Below are 19,284 nucleotides of genomic sequence, written 5' to 3'. Positions count from 1 at the left end.
ATTCTTCTTAATCTTAAATTATACTTCTGGGTCATACAAGAATGATACTTCTGTAAATAGACCTCCACAAAAGACAACATAAAATAGCAATTAAAAGTACTGACTATCTCTTTCTGCACTTAATGTGAGACTTGGGCAAATCACCTGATGTCTGTCTGACTTAATTTTATCAGTTGTAAAATGAGGATAACAATGGTATCAATTGCTATGAGGGCTAACAGAGTATTTGCAAAGATCTTACAATGGATGATGCATATGTGTTTGTTAAATAAATAAAATAAAAATAATGCCCCCTAGAATTATTTTTAATAAAGTGGAATAAAGTGTGTTCCCATCAGATTACATGCAGAATTGTGGTAAGGAAGATCTCTAAGAACCCGTTGTTCTATTTGTGTAAAGATATTGTTGAGGCATTGTTTATTATGTCCCAGTACCAAGAACAACTTTACTCCTGAACAATTTGTTCTTTTTATATTGTGTTCACTGAATCCTAGGACCGATCTAATTTCCCTCATGGCTACAAGAAATCTGAGAGCCAAATTTATGCTCATTTCTTGCAAGTGTGTAAGCGTAGTAGAAAGTTTTTAGACTTATTCCTGGTTCCCTTTATTTCCTCCCTCTTGCTTTTCCCTTCTCTTTTAATTTATCCTATGTTATCCTATTTTTATTAGTTTTCATCCTTTAAAAATGAAAAGAATACAAATATGAAAAAGTATTTGTATAATACCTTAGCAAGAAAGACAGAAGTCAATAAAACGGCTGAGTACTGTATATGAGGCTAAATATAAAAAGGAAGAAGGAAACGGTGGCATCTACCCAAAGTCTGTGTGCTCTGTTCAAGTCAAGTTCAAATCTCTGCTTCTTCATTAATCTTTCCCTCATGACTTGTGCTCTCCAAACTTCTCCCTTATCTGAACCCAGGTCATGTTAATTTTCTGTACCATATGATCTAGAATTTTATTTCACTCATGTTTTAATTCCCTTATCATTTCATGGGCGTAAGGCATGTTTCAGTATGATTACAGAACCCCAGAGTACATCCTCTTTCCTCTCCTCCTGACCCTGTTCAAGGCTATCGCATACAGTGTTGAGTTTACCCCTGAGAGATTAATTTTACCATTAAATAGTGAGATATTATCAGGAAGCATTATGTTGAGCCTTTCAATGTACCACCCTGTGCTTGAAAAAATAATATCTTCTGACTCAATAGACTGTAGTTTGACCTTTACTTGATTTAAAAGTATTATGTACCACACTTTAGCCTTTTCTAAAAAAAGCAAAAGAATACATATTTTCCCAGCGATCATCTGAATGGAAAATATCACCAAATCTTGCCAGAAAGCCAAAAATGATGTGCTAAGATCCCCATAGTTGAAATGAAGCCTGACTACAGCTGATTCTACTTGTATGTTAAAGATCACATGAAAATACTCTCAGTCCTTTATTACTTTTAGTCTTCAGGACTTTTCTAAATCACCATTCACAAGTGAAAAAGTAAGGGGCTGGGTTGTGGCTCAGGGGTCGAGTGCTTGCTTGGCACATGTGAGGCACCGGGTTCGATTCTCAGCACCACATAAAAATAAATGTATGAAATAAAGGTATTGTGTCCAACTACAACTAAAAAAATGTTAAAAAAAAACCAAGTGAAAAAGTAAGATCAAATATACATACCAACATATACTCTATCACATTGCTTTTCATATTCTTAAGACAAGTAGGTATCAATGAGTTTGCTTATAAAGTAAAATAACATTGTATTCTCACCATACTGGCTTGCCCCTGCATATATGCTGTCATTTCTTTTGCTGTGGTCCTTAATATAAATGATTGGCACAAATGTAGACCCATAGAGTATTCCAGATATCACTGCAAGACTGCAGCCCCTTCGGAAACAAAGATAATTCACCATGAATCTCGGGCCAGAGCACTATTGCTGACAAACACACAAATGGAATCATAAGTAAAGCAAGCTTCAAAATGCAGATCACAAGGTCTTTAGCAGAAATCACCCATCTATCTCAAGCTCTGTGATTGGCAGAAGTCAAAGGCGTATCCTGCAGTATTAAGTGGCATGAGCACCAGGACAGGCACAGTCTGCTGTCTAATTTTGGAAGTACATGAATTGCCAAAGTCAGAGTGGATTATTGCTATAAGCTGTCATTACACACCATAAGATGGGAAGAATTTTGCTTCCATTGTATTGTACAGTCTACATAAATAAAGTTGACTCTTCAATTAAATTATGAGCCATTTATGGACAGATCACTATGCCTGATGCATCTTTTAAAAACACAGTATAATATCCAGCACAGAACTATGATAGACAAAGTACTAAGTACATTTTTGTTGAAAACAACTCTTGAGACCCACAGACTTGTTTATGAATTCTTTGACTATGGCATGGTCAAGGGGAAGTGCTGACTTAATCCAATAATCTGGATATTTCAGGTAAAATATTCCCTTTTTATAAGGAGAAAACGTTTCATATTAAGCACTGGAGTCATGCTGATTTCTCAGAATTGGGCCTTGTTTCCACAAAGCAGAGATTGCCAGTGATTTTGGGGGAGAGGTGATTATTATTTTGCAATAATCCCTTTAACTTAATATAAACGGTAATAACATGAAACAGGAAATTTAGGCAAAAATGATTCCCTTCTAAGCCTAAAATCAAATTCTTATTCAATTTTAATACTTCTTAATTAAGGAATCAATATAATTGATCTCCTTAAGGTAGAGGAAAAAAACAAACCAAAACAAAAAAATCATTAAGGATTTTTTTTCTCACACTGGAAATCCCTGAGCCATGTGAGAAATGGTTTTCATGGAGAAATGGTTTTCATGTCCCCAAAACAAATAAGACGTAAACCAGGCCTGCTTAGTTATAAGACAATTAAAAATATTATTTCTTTAACAAATATCCCCTTAAGTGGGGGAAGATGATTCATGAAAAACAAAAATAAAAACAAAAAAACAAACATTTGAAAATATTTGAAAAATTGTTTATTGGAAGATTTCATACTGTGGCAAAAATAGCAACATATTTATTTCTTTTACAGCTTGCTTATTTGTTCATTCTTTTATTCATTTAATTTTTTAACTGTTTATTTCTCTGCTTATTTTCATTATGAAGATAGTATATATACAATTAAAAGCAAAGCTTTAGACTGGGGATGGAGCTTGGGGATAGAATGCTTGCCTAGCATGAACAAGGCCCTGAGTTTGATGCCCAGCATCTCACACACAAACACACACACACACACACACACACACACACACACATCTATTTATATATACATATATAAACAAATATATATGTACATACACACATATCATATATATATGATATGTGTGTATGTACATATGTGTGTGTGTTTTTTTCTTTTGGTAAAAGGGATTGAACCCAGGGGCACCAAACCACTAAGCCACATTTTATTTTTTATTTTGAGACAGGGTTTTGCTGATTTGCTTAGGGCCTTGCTACATTGCTGAGGCTGGCTTTGAACTTGTGATCCTCCTGCCTCAGCCTTTTCAAGCCACTGGAATTACATGCAGAAGCCAGTGTACCCAGAGGCTTTATATTCTTGAGGCCAAAAAAAAAGGTGTCACCACACAAAGTTCGAAGCAGCCATGAATTGTAAAACGCAGGCTGTATATTGTTATATATTTTCATGTTTTTGTCAGTCCAAAAATTAAGAAAAAAACAAGCAAACATAAATCTCATAAAACCTTACACCTAAAATAAAACAGTTTTATGTGGAACCTAATTCTCTGAGTCCTTGTGATCAACACAGTGAGGGTAGGACTCACATAGACACAAAATATCACATTATAATTGACAACAATATCTTGGTATTTTAAAACTGTCTAACACCTGAGTATGGGATGGGCATCCTGGGCACTGCTGTACTAGAGAAGTGTATTGCCCTACCTTGATCATCATTACTGAGAATACAGTTGATACATTGCACCATTACACTATCCTGTTTTAACTTTTGGTGCATAGTCTTGAAACATGAGGTGGACTTTGTCACCTGCTTATCATGTGGACTTTGTCACCTGCAATGGCAATACTCCCTGAAGCAGCTGAGCTCATGGGCCTTTGAACCTAAAATCCATCAGGGGACAAAGAAAACCTCACTACAAGGAACTAGAAATCAAAGCTTGTGTTATCTCCTTCTTGAACTCAGAGGAATCTCTCTTCACTCTGGCTACCCTGCTTTAACCAGATATGAGACAGAATAATAAAGAAGTAACCTCTCCTTACACTATGCGGTGGTATACTGTAGGAAGTTTATCCACCCAGGAATTATCAGGACAGGGATCTTGAGTTGTGTTGATCGCCTATTGAAAACATTGGCAGAAACCAAAACAAAAGAACATTCAAGTCATAATTGCTCTGGTGACAAAAAAGATTTCCAGTGATTTCCTTTCCTCTCTCAAACATACCTTAAAATATGAACATGCTATCCACACATTCTGATAGCTTGAGTTCATTTCTTTCTGATTCTGTCCCCTCTTTCATTCAGAATGGTTTGGCAGTTGGCAAGTTCTCCACTGACATTTTTCACAGGATAATGTGTGGCTATTTTGATACAGCTATTGAAACTAACAAAGGTCATTAACTCTTGTGGTTCATTTGTAATATTTCAACAACCTGTAAAGAGATAGGAGCCAAGAAAAACTTAGACTCCTAATATGGAATGCCTAAACTCAGTAAATTTGTTTATTTCAATTTTAGTAACTGAATCAGTTAATAAAATATTTCAAGGAATGTTTCAAAATTAGTCTCGTATTCTAAAACAGGAAAAATTATGAGCAAATTCATAGTAATACTTCTACTATTGACTGTAATTTTTTGTCTTTCTTAAACTCAAAGTGTCCTTGATGCTGTATCTACACTTTTGTATGAGATAAGAAACTAGGTTTGAATTCTTTGTCATGAGCTAACAAAGTTTTGCTTTCTGACTGAAAGGGCTCAGAACTCTTGGCTGCAAACTAACCCATTCTGCTCATTCTGTGTCTTTAGACTTAGCTTGTTCATATCCTTCCTCCTTGTCTAGGAAAATCTACTTAGCCTTCTATGTATCTTTAGAAACTTCTATTTCTATTACTGCATTACTTTATTCCTCTGTTTGAAGGTTGGTTGGTTGGTTGGTTATCAGGGTCCTTAAAAAGGGTAACGAACACTAGGAACCTCCCATATTAAGTCGTCCATTCCCCCGAAACACATCCCTGATTACAGATGCTTACAGATTAATAAACCTCTTCTCTCTTATGCTTAAGCAAATTATTAGTCAACTTTAGTGCCATACCAGTCATTTTAGTTGATAAATGTTTAACAGGAGATTAAGGAAAGAAGAAAAGATTTATTTTGAAGTAAGGAATAGAAGCAGCATCTTTCAGGGCAGGTGTGGGGCACTGGACTCTGGGCCAATGGCAGGAAATCCTTGAGACACAGGAGATTAGTTTCCAGGTTCATGGCAGGGCTTGGCCCTAAAATAACTTCTTTAATATATAGCCAGTGACACATATGTATCAGTCTCTTAAAAGGATGTTCCTGTTTGACTCAGATTTGCTCTTCCAGACTAATTTAGATTTGTCAATTTGAAATCTTATATATTTTGTCTCTGCCTTTATGTAGAACAGGATAATAGAAGAGAAATGGGAAGGATAATTAAGTGTCATTTCTCCTTTCACATGATACCGTTGACTTGTTCATTGGTTTCCTCTGCTCTACTCCTTCTTCAAGACCTCCTCCACCCTGCTGCTTTTATTTTTCTCTTTTTTAATGTGTTCTTTTTAGATATACATGACAGTGGAGTGTATTTTAACATATCATACATATGTGGAGTATAACGAGCCATTCTTATGGTTGTACAAGATGTGGAGTTATGCTGGTCATGTATTCATATATGAACAGAGGAAAGTTATGCCTGATTCATTCTACCAATTTTCCTATTCCCATACCCCTCCCTTCCCTTCATTCCCCTTTGTCTACTCTATTGAACTTCTATTCTTCCCTCCCACCCCTTGTTTATTGTGTGTTAGCATCCACATATTGGAGAGAACATTTGGCCTTTGGTTTTGGGGGATTGGCTTATTTCACTTAGCATGATAGTAGCCAGTTCTATCCATTTACTGGAAAATGCCATAATTTCATTCTTCTTGGAGACTGAGTAATATTTCATTGTGTATATATACCACATTTTCTTTATCCAAATTGGTTCCATAGCTTGGCTCTTGTGAATTGTGCTCCTTTAAATATTAATGTGGCCACATCACTAAAGTACTCTGATTTTAAGTCTCTGTGGTATATGCGGAGGAGTGGAATTACTGGACTAATGGTGGTTCCATTCCAAATTTCCTGAGGAATCTCCATACTGCTTTCTGTAGGGATTTCACCAGTTTGCAGTCCCACCAGCAATGTATGAATGTACATTTTTCCCCACATCTTCACCAACATTTATTGTTACTTATATTCTTTATGATTACCATTCTGACTGGAATGAGATGGAAATTCAGTGTAGTTTTAATTTTTAATTTGTATTTCTCTAATTGCTAGAGATGTTGAAGCATTTTTTTTTTTTTTTTTTTGGAACTGGGGATTGAACTCAGGGACACTTCCAAGCTACGTCCTTATCCCTATTTTGTATTTTATTTAGAGACAGGGTCTTACTGAGTTGCTTTATGTTTTCTTCCTATCTTGATTTCACTTTTACTGAGGCGTGCTTTGAACTTGTGATCCTCCTGTCTCAGCCTTCCTAGCTGCTGGGATTACAGATGTGTGTCACTGTGCCCAGCTTGAACATTTTTGACCATTCATGTTTCGTCTTCTGTGAAGTGCCTGTTTGATTTCTTTGCCCATTTATTGACTGGGTTATTATTATTAATAATCATCATATTGGTGTTGAGTTCTTTGTATATCCTGGAGATTAATGCTATACCTGAGGTGCAGGTGGAAAAGATTTTCTCCCATTCTGTAGGGTCTTTCTTCACACTCAATTATTTCCTTTGCACTGGAGCTTTTTAGTTTGAGTCCATCCACTTATTGATTCTTGATTTTACTTCTTTTGCTTTAGGAGTCTTGTTGAGGAATTTAGTTCCTAGGCCAATATGATAGAGATTTGGGCATACTTTTTCTTCTAGCAGGCATGGGGTCTCTGGTCTAATGCATAGTTCCTTGATCTGCTTTGGGTTGAATTTTGTGTAGGGTAAGAGATAAGGCTTCAATTTCATTCTGCTACATATGGATTCCAAGTTTTCCCAGCACCATTTGTTGAAGAGGCTATTTATCCAATGTATATTTATGGCAGCTTTGTTTAGTATGAGATAACTGTATTTATGTAAGGTTTGTCTCTGTGTCTTCTATTTTGTAAAATTGGTCTTCATGTCTGTTTTGTTGCCAATACCATGATGTTTTTGTAACTATAATTCTGTAGTATAATTTAAGATCTGGTATTGTGATGCCTCTGCATCACTTTTCTTGCCAGGGATTGCTCTGGCTATTCTGTACCTCTTATTTTTTCCAAATGAATTTCATGTTTGCATTTTCGATTTCTACTAGAAACATCATTGTAATTTTACTAGGAATTGCATTAAATCTACCTTACTGCTTTTTAAAGTTTTATTTACATTCCTCTGCAGAATTTAGGGCTTCCTTATTGTACAAGTTCATAAATCATCCTAAAATATGGGGGTGCATACATACATCTCCTAGTAGGCACCTAACATTCATAAAATAAATAAACCTCTGTGCTTACTGAGGAACTTTAGTTATATTGATTGCCTGCTGCACAGACCTAGTCACAATAAGTAAGCTCTTTCATGCAACCATGAGTGAAAAGAAAACTCTACCTCCTCATCTGTATTTCAAATTTGCTGTTTTCCTTCTATCTTGATTTCATGTTTCAAATCAGTTGTCTCTACTGAGACTCACCTGCTCTGTCATTAGTGGGGTGGTGTCCATGGAACATGTGCCATTTGATATTTCACTTTTGATGAATAAGAATATGAAGGCGCTGTAAAGAAAACACATTTAGTGATATTTATCATAACATGTGTCCGCATTAAGCTGCCTTTTAAGCAAAAAAAAAAACACACTTTAAATCTTTAAGTACCTATGATATGAACATAACTTCCAAATTGCCACTGAAGTCGTCCTGCCATTTCTTTAGAACTGCCTTTCTATCTGATGTCTCTCCTTTTGTTTTCTCCTTTCACGTCCCTATCATAATGCACTCTGCCCACATCTAGTATCTTTACAGCAAATGCCTGACTTAGTATTGAACTGTATTCAATAAGCATTTATTAATCATCTATTATGTCTAAAACATGTTTTGGAAAAGTCTGATGATGATGTGAAAGGGTTGTTGTACATGGATAGTAATGGATCTTGCTTCTTTCAGGATCTCATAGTTCAACATGCTGATGGGAGGCATGTGGCTAGAATTAAAAGATGCACAAGGTCATTGTGCTTTTGTGGCAGCTCCAGTGGTTTCCAGCCAGTGCTATCTCAAGGCAGAGGCAGTTGATCCAGCAATGCCTGTTGGGCTGTGCTCTCCTTCCCTATTTTGCTCCATGGGGTCAACAATACCTTCTATTAAATCCTCTGTTATTTAAAATTCCTAGTGTGGCTGGATGCAGTGGTGCATGCCTATGATTCTAGTGGCTCTGGAGACTGAGACAGGAGGATTTCAAGTTCAAATCCAGCCTTAGCAACTTAGCAAGGCCCTAAGCAACTCAGTGAGACTCTGTCTCTAAATACAAAAAATGGGATGTGGCTCTGTGGTTAAGTGCCTCTGAATTTAATCCTTTGCACCTAAATAAATAAATAAATTAAAATACCTAGTGTGGTATTTAGTTATACAGGTTTTCACAGAGGGAAAATGTAAAGCTAGAAATTATCTATCCAATCTTTTAAAGATTGAATGGTACAGAGGATCCAAACAGTTGTTTTAATTTTAAATAGAAAAGCAACACTCTAAACCAGTGGAACCATATTCCAAGTTTCTTTACACACATCATGAAGCTCCAAGTTTATCCAATGAATGTTCTTCAGAAAAAAACTGATTTCAATGAGTTAAAGTAATGAAATGACAGATTCTTAAAATTCCTCCCTGAAGAGAAACATAATTGGGGTCCTAGAGACCCCACAGGAAGAGATCATTGCATGGATTCAGATCTGAGCCAAGCTGCAAGAGTTCTCAAGCACATTGTCTAGTTTAACAGAAATTTGATCAGAGTAATGCTATAATTAGGCTTTTTTCCCCCCTCTGCAGTACTGGGGATTAAACCTGGGGTGCTTTATCACTAAACTTTTTATTTTTAATTTTTTTTTTTTAATTTGAGACAGGGTCTTGCTAAGTTGCTGAGACTGGTCTAGAACTTGTGATTCTCCTGCCTCAGTTGCTTGAGTTTCTGGGATTACAGCCATGCACCATCGTGCCAGGCTATAGTTAGGATATTAAGTGTTTCCCAGAAGCCCATGTGTGACAGGCTTGGTCCCTAGCCTGTGGTAGGGGAGGTGGTGGAGGAAGTTAGCTCATTGGAGGCTTCCCTGGAAGGAGACTTTGGGAACTAGTCCCTTCTTTTCTCTCTTGGGCCATGAGGTGAGCACCTTTGCTCCCCACCAAGTTACTTTGCCTCACCACAAACCCCAAAGCAACAGGGCCAATTAACCATGGATTGAAACCTCCAAATTCATGGGCCAAAATAAACTTTCTCTGTCCAAGCTGATAATCTCAAGTATTATTTGTTTAAATAACAGAAAGCTAACAGAATTATTAAAAAAATAGTGATCAAAATGAAAACTGCCTAACATAAATGAGCATTAACTATGGTACCTGATATTTTCAAAGCATTTAGCATATTTTATTTCATTTAATCCTCAAAATGTCTCATAAGATTGGTTTTATTATTATTATTATTATTATTATTATTATTAATGAAGAAACCAAGACTTGGAGAAATGAAATGAATTGGCCAAGGTCACACAGGAAGAGTGGTAAAACATAAATAATTAATTTGTAATCTTAGAAAATGCATTCTTTCTACAGGAAAAAGAAACATTGAGAAAACAATCCTTAATAGACTGGGTAAACTAGGCTTAGATTACCATTAAGTTAAAACTAAGGCATGCTACATTACAATTTTAGGGTGCAAAGAAATTGCTTTTGAGAGAGCTATTCAAATGTAGAATATTGTAAAAAAGTCGTACAAAATACATAAAATAGCCTCTAACCAAAAAGTGTCCAGAATATACTACTTTAGAATAATCTACATTATTTCTCCTCTAGTTGCCCTAGGACTACTCTCTAAGGCAACATTTCAATGACAAAGAGATTGTTCCTGAATGTGGCTGGGGAAAAGCCATCATTGCTGGTGGAAGGGAAATATACTGTTCTTTCCCTGAAGACTAAAAATGTACTAAAATCTTTCTAGGCTGTGCTATTCATTTTGTGAAGACTGACAGGGAATATAAATGGAGTCTGGAGAGGATGGGGACTGAGTTTAAGGTGACCTAATTCCTGTTAGAATTTTCTTGAACAAACACCACCATGTAGAGATTCAGATTCATTTTTATCCTCACTCATATAGTGTGTATGACGAGACACAGATACATCCAAAAATAGGTATCCAGAAGAGCATGGGTTTTCCCAGGAGAGACAGTGATTATCTAGTTAGGTTAAGAAGAATGAGTGAGAAGTCAGAAATAGACACTGGCAACAGAGTGAGTACTGTAGGCCCCTTTATCCGAGGTTTTGTTTTCCAAAGTTTCATTTACTTGTGGTCAACCCTGGTCTGAAAATATTAAATGGAAACTTCCGGAAACAAACAATTCATAACCTTTAAATTGTGCATAATTCTGAGTAGCATGATAAAATCTCATGTCGTATCATCATGTCAAGCCTGGGCCATAACCCATCCCTTTGTCAATGGATCCATGCTGTATATGCTACTCACCAATTGGTCACTTAGTAGTTGTCTTGGTTATCAAACTGATTATCATGGTATTGCAGTGCTTTATTCAAGTAGCCCCTCTTTTGCTTAGTAGTGGCCCCAAAAACACAAAATACTGGTGTGGGCAAAGCAGATATGCCAAAGAGAAACTGTAAGTTGCTTCCTTTAAGTATAAAGGCAAAAGTTCTCAACTTTGAAAGGAAAGAAAAATCATTGTGAGCTGAAGTTGCTAAGATCCATGGTAAGAGATTGTGAAGAAGAGAAATTTATGATAGTTTTTCTATTGCACCTCAAATTGCAAAAGAATTGTCACAGTGTGTGATAAATGCATAGTTATGATGGAGAAGGCATTAAATTATAGAGTTTGGTACTATCTGCAGTTTTAGGCATCCATTTGGACTTTGGGACATATTCCCCTTGAATGAATTAGGACTATATAATAAACAGAAGAGAGAATCAATGACTATTTCAGGGCATCAGGAAGCCAGCATTTATTTATATAGCATGTTTGAATTAGCAGTATACTTTAATATACCTTGATTGTAATTTATGAGCTATGTATTCTGATTTTCTACAAATTATAGATAACAGAACTGAGCTTCAAATAATTTAAATGACTTTCTCAGTGTCTCCACTACTGATAGCTACTGATGGTGTTCCTGAATTCAGATCTAGTATTTTTGTACTCTAAAACTGGTTTGTCATTATAAATGAAGAATATGAAGGAAAAAATCCTGCAGATTTTATTAAATGTAGGCTCAAAAATAGTAAACACATCAGGATCCTTAAAAAGCAGTTCAAACGTTTGAAAGAATAGCTAAAACATTAGAAATGGCTATGTACCTTACTATTGAGAGCCCAGCTCCAATATAATTTAGCAGAGGTTTTGGTACTTCTTCTGCATCCATTCCAAACCAGCCAAACCTGGAAATTCAGAGAGTCATATCAAATTAGATATTGTTGACATGTTGTACCATATTGTTTAAGGGCATAGATGTGGGGCCAGATCCTGGGTTCAAACTCTAGCCCTTATTCTTTCTAACTCTAACTTTGGAAAATTTTCCATGTTAAAAGTGGGGAAACAATCGTACTTATAGGTTTGTTATAAACATTAAATGGGTTATCATATGTAAAAGTACTACTTGTAAGTGTCCCTTTTCTATTAAAACTTAAGAAGGAGAAAAAATAGTTCAAGTGAACAACTGAATACTAATTAATTGGCTGCAATTTTGTATAGTATTTAGTTTTTTTTTTTTTTTTGGCATGCTGAATATTGAACCAAGGGCTTTGAGCATGCTAGGCAAGCGCTCTACCACTGAACTACACCCAAGAACTTGTATAGTGTTAGAAATATATTTTTAAATAACTTGGTTAAAAACTTCTATTCTTTGCAATCACTTTAAATTCTTCTTTTTCTTTTTCCCCTCATGCCTTGACACTATGGTGATCATCACAAAGAATTACTGAGAACCATATAGAGGCAAGGGATAAGGAAGCAAGAAGAAGCAGAAAGTAGTTATTTGTAAAAAGTTCAGGTGGTAATGGGAAAGAACAAGAAAGAATGTACCCAGTGGAGGTTAGTAAATTAGTTTGCTTTCCTGGTTTGAGGTGGTAATAATGCTTTTGACTGCAAGGGGAGCCCACATTGTAAGGCGAGAGCAACATTCTTCATTTTGCTCATTTCCCCAAATTTGTCTTGAGTGTTCACATTAATGTAGACCAAGGGCAGTTAGACTGGTCCACACATGCTGTATGATAGGGAAGCCACCAGCCATCCATGACTACTGAGCACTTGAAATGTGACTAGTACAACTGAGAAATTTAATGGTTGCTTTTCTCAATGTTTAACTCATAGCCTGTGGATTCAATATACATAGACTGTGGGTTGTGGCTACTCTGTTGGACAGCACTATTCTAGAACTAGGGTTTGCAAACTTTTTCTTAAAGGGCCAGAGTTAGAGTTTCAGACTTCCTAGGTTTGAGGTTCTCTTGCTTTGCAAGCAGCCATAGAGACAGAAGCTGTGGCCCACTCCTGTAATCCTAGCAGCTATGGAGCCTGAGGCAGGAGGATCACAAGTTCAAAGCCAACCTCAGAAACTCAGCAAACCCCTAAGCAACTTAGTGAGACCCTGTCTCAAAAACAAACAAACAAACAAACAAACAAAAAAACAAAACAACAACAACAACAACAAAAAAGGAGGCTGGGTTAAGCGCCCCTGGGTTCAATCCCTGGTACCAAAAAAAAAAAAAAAAAAAAAAAAAAACCAAAACCCAAAAGCCAAACAAACAAACAAACAAACAAAAAAACCAAAAAGAAAACTAGCCACAGTTAATATTAAATGGATGTGGATGGAAAAGCAGGAGACCAGTTCACAGATTGGAGATCTGCTGTAAGGGAAGAATATGTGGTTTAGAATTAGAAGGCTGGGTTTGAATCCTGGCTTACTAGTCTGTGACCTGCATGACTCAACCTCTTTGAGGATCAGCTCTCTTATAGCACTTAACTTGCATAATTATGAAAATAAAATGAGGATAATGCATATAACATTTTTAGTTAATTGTCAGGTAACAGGAAGAGGAAATAAACAGTTTTCCTTCTCCCACTTTTTTCCTAGATATAATTCTTTCAATATTTTTTGTTTTATTTTTTTTGCTATATCTTGATCAAGTATCTTGATAATTTACTAAGAACTTAGAAAAATAATTAAATGTGACATTTTATTTCTGTGAGAATAAGAATCATATGCTATTCTTCTCAGCAAGCCCAATCCTTAGCACTTGTCTTACATTGGATATGGGTGAGGGGAATCTTAGTTGAAAAGTTGACTTGTATTACCTTGAGCTTGCCCAGCCAGTTATAGCATTAAATGATCCCCAGATTAGGATTCCAAGGCCTAAACCAATGGTTTTGATAATTGGGACCACAGCAACGTTCCCTGTAGATGCAATACACAGAAAAAAATTGTTATTTTCAATATATAAAATAAATTTATAAATTAGTGTTTATTTATATTTAAAATTAGTGTTTATTTCAACTTCAACTGAAGTGCATGGGGTTTATATAAATTTAGTAAAGGATATTTCTTCATTTTAAAATAAGATAACTACTTTTTAGCATTAAATTTACAATTACGATTGCTCAAAGAACTAGACTTCGGGAAAAATCCCATGAAGACATTGAATTAGCTTCTTGCCTAACTGTACAGATGTTCTTCATCCTTAACAAGGGTTTCTATTTCAGGGCTCTTTGTAAAAGATGTAAACGACAAAACTATAGTTCTCCTTGAATCAATCTGGGGCCAACCACTGGAGAAGCCTTGACTCCAATATAGCCTCAGAATCTACCCTTCTACCTTCATGGACTTGTCTTCCAGGTTTCCACATTCACCTTCATTGACTTTTCTTCTAAATCTCCCAATTTATTACCTTGTGGTCTTAAGGGTCACTCAGGGCCAAATCCATGATTGATTTTTACCAGTTCTTAACCCCTCATTAGCATGGCCTCAGCCCTGCAGTCTAGCCTCCTTCTTACACGATTTCCTTTTTGGATATCCAAGATTCCTTCAATTCCTGGTTATTCTCCTGTATCTCTCTAGTTCTTTCCAGCTGTTCTTTCTCATCATGCCTTCTGGATTAAGTGCCTCCCGCAGATTTCACTTGGAACATGCTCTTCTTGCTATTATCTATATTCTTCATTGGGTACTGCACCTAATTTCATGATTTCAGTTGTCAACCTCAACACATACTCCCAGCATGACAGCTCCAGCCTATACCTGCTTGAGTGTGAAGTGTTATGCTGATAAGAAGTTTGCAGCTAGATGTTCTATTGATGAAACGTAGGATTTTCAAATTCAGAAGGTTCCAAGTTAACTCCATCATTTTCCCTTCCAAATATTTCTTTCTGTTTCCTCATGTATCAATAATAGCATCCTCCTAATCAACTATAATAAAGCCCTACACCATCAATTCCTCCCTTTTCTCTGTGGTCCATATCCTATCAGTTGTTATGATCCCAATCTGTACTATCCCAATCTGTAACATATCCTCAAATTTGGCTCTTCCCCACTGACTCCCAGTGGAATCTGCTGAGTGAATATAAAACACTACTGAGGTTGTAAAAATCTGTAGGTTGGATGGATGCTTGCTTATGAGCACATAAGATAATAGATGAGATTTGCTTAAAAAGATTGAAATATTTGAAATAATAATTTTCTATCAAGAACTTAAAAATCATTGAAAGGAACAAATCAGGAAATGTTCACAAATATGTATTGAATATTTAAAAGGAAGAAATTACATAGTTAATTTATATTATCTATGACTAAGTATTATAGAGAATTTCTGTTTGTGCTCTTTCTTCCCTTTGTGAGTTTGAGACGTGTTTTGATCATTATTAAATGATCATACAAAAGGTTACAACGTACAATACCTGTTGCCCAGATGCAGCCCCCAAGCATTGCAAAAGGCCAAAACTTAGGGCATCGTAATATCAGGTTGACCACCAAAGCAACCAACCAAATGGCAGCACAAAGAACCCACTGAAGAAACATTCCTGGAAACAGAAGAACTTGGTGTTAATGCTCCAACATGATTTGAGTGAATTTTTGCTTAGGAATATGGATAACACAGTAGGCATGGACACAGTTTACTAAACGTCTATGCAATCGGAACTTTGCACATGTCATTTTTACAACTACTCTGCATTGTAATTAACACGAACTTAAAGAGAAAATAAATCCCAGGTGAAACAATTTGCCCAAATAGCTGCTAGTTTGCAGATCTGAAATTTAAACGCAGGTTGTTTGATGCTAAGCCTATACACAATGCATTCTGGATTAATTCTTCTTCTTTTTTTCACCTATCAAACAAATCAGGAATTCTCAGTTACAGAATGCTGGCCAGACCAAGTCTGTAATTCCATTCAGATGTGACATTAAGAGCCATCCACCCAAAACATGGCATTAAGACTTTAGAGTAGCACACAGTGACTTAAAACTTTTTAGGAATGATTTGTGCCAACTCTGGGATAAAAATAAAGTCTTTTATGGCCCCCAACTGGTCTCATCTAGAGTCGAATGCCTGTGATAAGCCAGAAATTACAAATCTGGGAATAAGCCTTCTAGATCAGGACTGCTCTCCTTTGTAATGTTTTTAGCTGATATTTGCTGATGATCTGAAGATCACCTGATGATATGAGATGTATCTGTACCTCTCTGAAGCTGCTGCAGCATCAAGGATTTAGGAATTAAAAAGATAAGGAAATAGTTGACAGTGAAAGAAAAAGTCAGTTATAACTCAACCTGTCACTTTTGACTTTGAGGATGATTTTTGCCTATTTCTATTTACTCTCACAGTGGAGGAGAGGGAAAAAAATTGGCTTCTAAGACAACAAAGTAATATCACCAGATGAAAAGGAACTTCATTTTATAAATTCTTCACTTTACAAGAGAGAAACTAAAAATGAAAGATCTGAGAAGATTTGCCCAGGGCTGGGAGTGTATATAGCTCAATGGTAGAGCATGTGCCATGTGTGAGGCCCTGGGTTCAATCTACAAAGCCCAAACAACTAACTAAATTAACTAATGAAATTTAAAGAAGTAGACTTGCCCAGAAGCACGAAGCTAATTGCAAGAAACCTAAAATCCAGGTCCTCTACTCTTCCCCCTCCCCCTCCCCCACTTTTTTTTTTTTTTTTAAGTAGTTTCTATTCCTGTTTCAAGTCCAAATAAAAAGAGAAGAAAGACTCTGGAGGAAAAAGATTTGTAATCCTATGGTCTAGGCAGTATGAAGACATAAGAAATTAAGGAGATAAATGCTAACAGAAAGTTTCTTCCTAATAGATATTCCTCATTCCAATATCCTCAATTCCTTCTGGCTTCCATATGGAGGGTATTAAATAAAAATAACTCTGACTTTTCATTCTCTAAAATAAACATCACAGGCAGTTTTAAGATGACATGTGCATTACTAAATATCACTGCAAAGCCTTCAAAACTATGCAAAAACCATGCAATACAAACCACAGAGCTTTTAGGGAACACGGGTTTTGGGGAAAGAACACTGGAAAACTTCATCAGCGATGTATCAAAAAAGAGTAGACCTAATGAGAATGACAGTTGTTTTTAACTGGTTAAATACATGAATGCTGCAATAAATATAGCACTCAAAATTGAAAAAGACCGTAAGTTAGCTATAGAAGTAGCACTGGAAGATGAAATTACTGTGAAGTTGGTGAATAGAGGATTTTGCCTTCAGATGCATGTAGTGTGATGCATAACACATGGGGTGAACTGAGGAAGCTTAGGGGTTTGAAAAATGTGTGTGTGTGTGTGTGTGTGTCTACATGTGCATGCATTTTGTCTAATACTACACATTTGTATTCATCTTGGTGCAGTTTTCTTTGTTCACCTAGTGTTTTCTCAGAGACAAAATTGCATATGAGCTAGAACAAAACTCCTGTTAGGCTCAACACTGTTCTGTAATACATCAATCATGTCGGAAATGTGTGTTTTCAAAACAAGTGTTATTAGAATTTACTGTGACTTTCTTCTTATGTACACATAGCAGATACTGTCTGAAAAGCTTTCCTGACAGTACCTAGCTCCACTGTTTTACCATAAAATCTTAAGGGTGATCCTATACTAACTCTCAGAGAAAACAGGTATGGATACTGTCAAATGATTTATGTTAATACTTTTCATTACTTTTTTAGGTATAATTTTTTTAAAAAGACCCAAAAGATTTAAAAATAATTTTAGGTTAATAATGAAGAGAAAATAATTACCATCACCAGTATCATATTTTTTAAGTGGCACAAAGTTTGAGCCAAACAAAAGTACCGCTACAGAAGAGGAGAGGTAGCCAATGGCTAGATCTGTTCCATTATTGGTCATGGTTCCAGGAGTGCAAGAGAGGGCTGGTTCACTTTTGGCTCTATATGCTTTTCAAGAGTTTCTGAAATAAAAGAAATAAAAATGAAACAATCGAGAAGTGTTGAATCTCTGAACAAATTGTAATTAATACACAATATCATCAATCAAAAGTATGGACTCTAAAATAACTTCTTGAAGATGCTTAGAACATTATGCAGTTATATAATGTTCACATGCCACATGTTCATTCATTAATTTTTTTCATTTATTCTTCCAACAAATATGTTTTATCACTAACTTTCAAGTTTAAAAATCCAACATTTTTTTTTTTTTTTTTTGCAATTTAACTTCTTCCAAGATCTGGATGCAATTCTTATTATATTATATAAAAGATTCTTCTCTATAGGTAGACTAGTATAAGGGAAAGATTTGGGGGCTGGAACTTGGTTTACTTTAATTTATTCAGTTGGTTGTTGTGACAATCAAATGCAAAAACACCTGCAAGGACTTCTAGAAAGCCTAAGTGCTTTCTAAGCACAAGCTTTTGTTTACTTTTCAACATCAGCTTTAGAGCACTTTAGGTTGTACTGCTGCTACAAACTCAGAATTCCCTAGGGGGAAAGGTACTTTTCTTTTCATGAGTAATACACCCATTGTAAGTTTTAGTCTAAATAGTTCATGAATCTCAGTAGGTATATAATAGAGGTAGACTCTGTGCTGAGCATTTGGGAGGCAATGAGTTCTATCCCAGCACTGAGGAAAAAAAAAAAAAAAATATATATATATATATATATATATATATATATATATATAAATAAATGTCATTCATGAACCTCTGTATCATTATGACCTTTTAAAAAAAATAAACAGATAGAAGACATGCTTCAAGAATCTTGTAAAGTGAAAGATCAGCAGTGTTGTGTTGTGCAATAATATCAACCAGTTGAAGTGTATGAGTCAGCTACTTAGCTGTCTGTGTTGTGCAATCCAGGAGCCATTAGGAACATACGAATAGCTAAATTTTCATTAAAATGAATTAAATCAAATAAAAGAGTGAAAAATTCAGTTCCTCAGCCACATCAACTACATTTCAAGTGCTTAATAACTACATGTGACCGTTAGCTACCCTACTGCACAGTGCAAGTTACAGAACTCTTCTATCACTGAAAAAAGTTCTAGTGGACAGCAGTGGTTCTCCTATGAAGAGAAGGACCCAAACTGCAAGAAACCAAGAGCCATTTTTTAAAAATAAGAAAACATTAGGAAAAGACCACTAAATACAATTCACCTTATTCAGCTGCATGAACTTCATGAAACACACACACACACACACACACACACACACTTTTATCAGTTTTTCCACAATACCATTTTGTATTTGTATTCGTATATTGACCCTTTGGAATAACCTTGTGGAATACAATTCAAGAAAATCCAGTTTTTCTTTTTTCTT

General features: G+C 35.8%; 1 protein-coding gene across 1 annotated transcript in view; it reads right to left on the bottom strand.

Moving 5' to 3' along the window:
• The window catches only part of Tmem144 (transmembrane protein 144), a 29,337-nt gene extending 11,435 nt beyond the window's left edge, over positions 1-17,902 (bottom strand). The window contains exons 1-7 of the mRNA XM_026395961.2: positions 17,744-17,902; positions 15,389-15,511; positions 13,796-13,895; positions 11,803-11,883; positions 7,937-8,018; positions 4,265-4,341; positions 1,765-1,883 (exon numbers count right to left, since the gene is read on the bottom strand). Of these exons, the coding sequence (XP_026251746.1) occupies positions 1,765-1,883; positions 4,265-4,341; positions 7,937-8,018; positions 11,803-11,883; positions 13,796-13,895; positions 15,389-15,511; positions 17,744-17,852 (691 nt within the window). The 5' untranslated portion in view covers positions 17,853-17,902. The remainder of the gene's footprint in view (positions 1-1,764; positions 1,884-4,264; positions 4,342-7,936; positions 8,019-11,802; positions 11,884-13,795; positions 13,896-15,388; positions 15,512-17,743) is intronic.
• Between the last annotated feature and the right edge of the window lie 1,382 nt (positions 17,903-19,284).

The sequence above is a fragment of the Urocitellus parryii genome, chromosome 10 (genome assembly GCF_045843805.1).
Source record: "Urocitellus parryii isolate mUroPar1 chromosome 10, mUroPar1.hap1, whole genome shotgun sequence".
In the NCBI taxonomy this organism is placed as follows: domain Eukaryota; kingdom Metazoa; phylum Chordata; class Mammalia; order Rodentia; family Sciuridae; genus Urocitellus; species Urocitellus parryii.
Note: the sequence above shows the minus strand (reverse complement) of the source record. Positions and strands in the feature narration are given on the sequence as shown.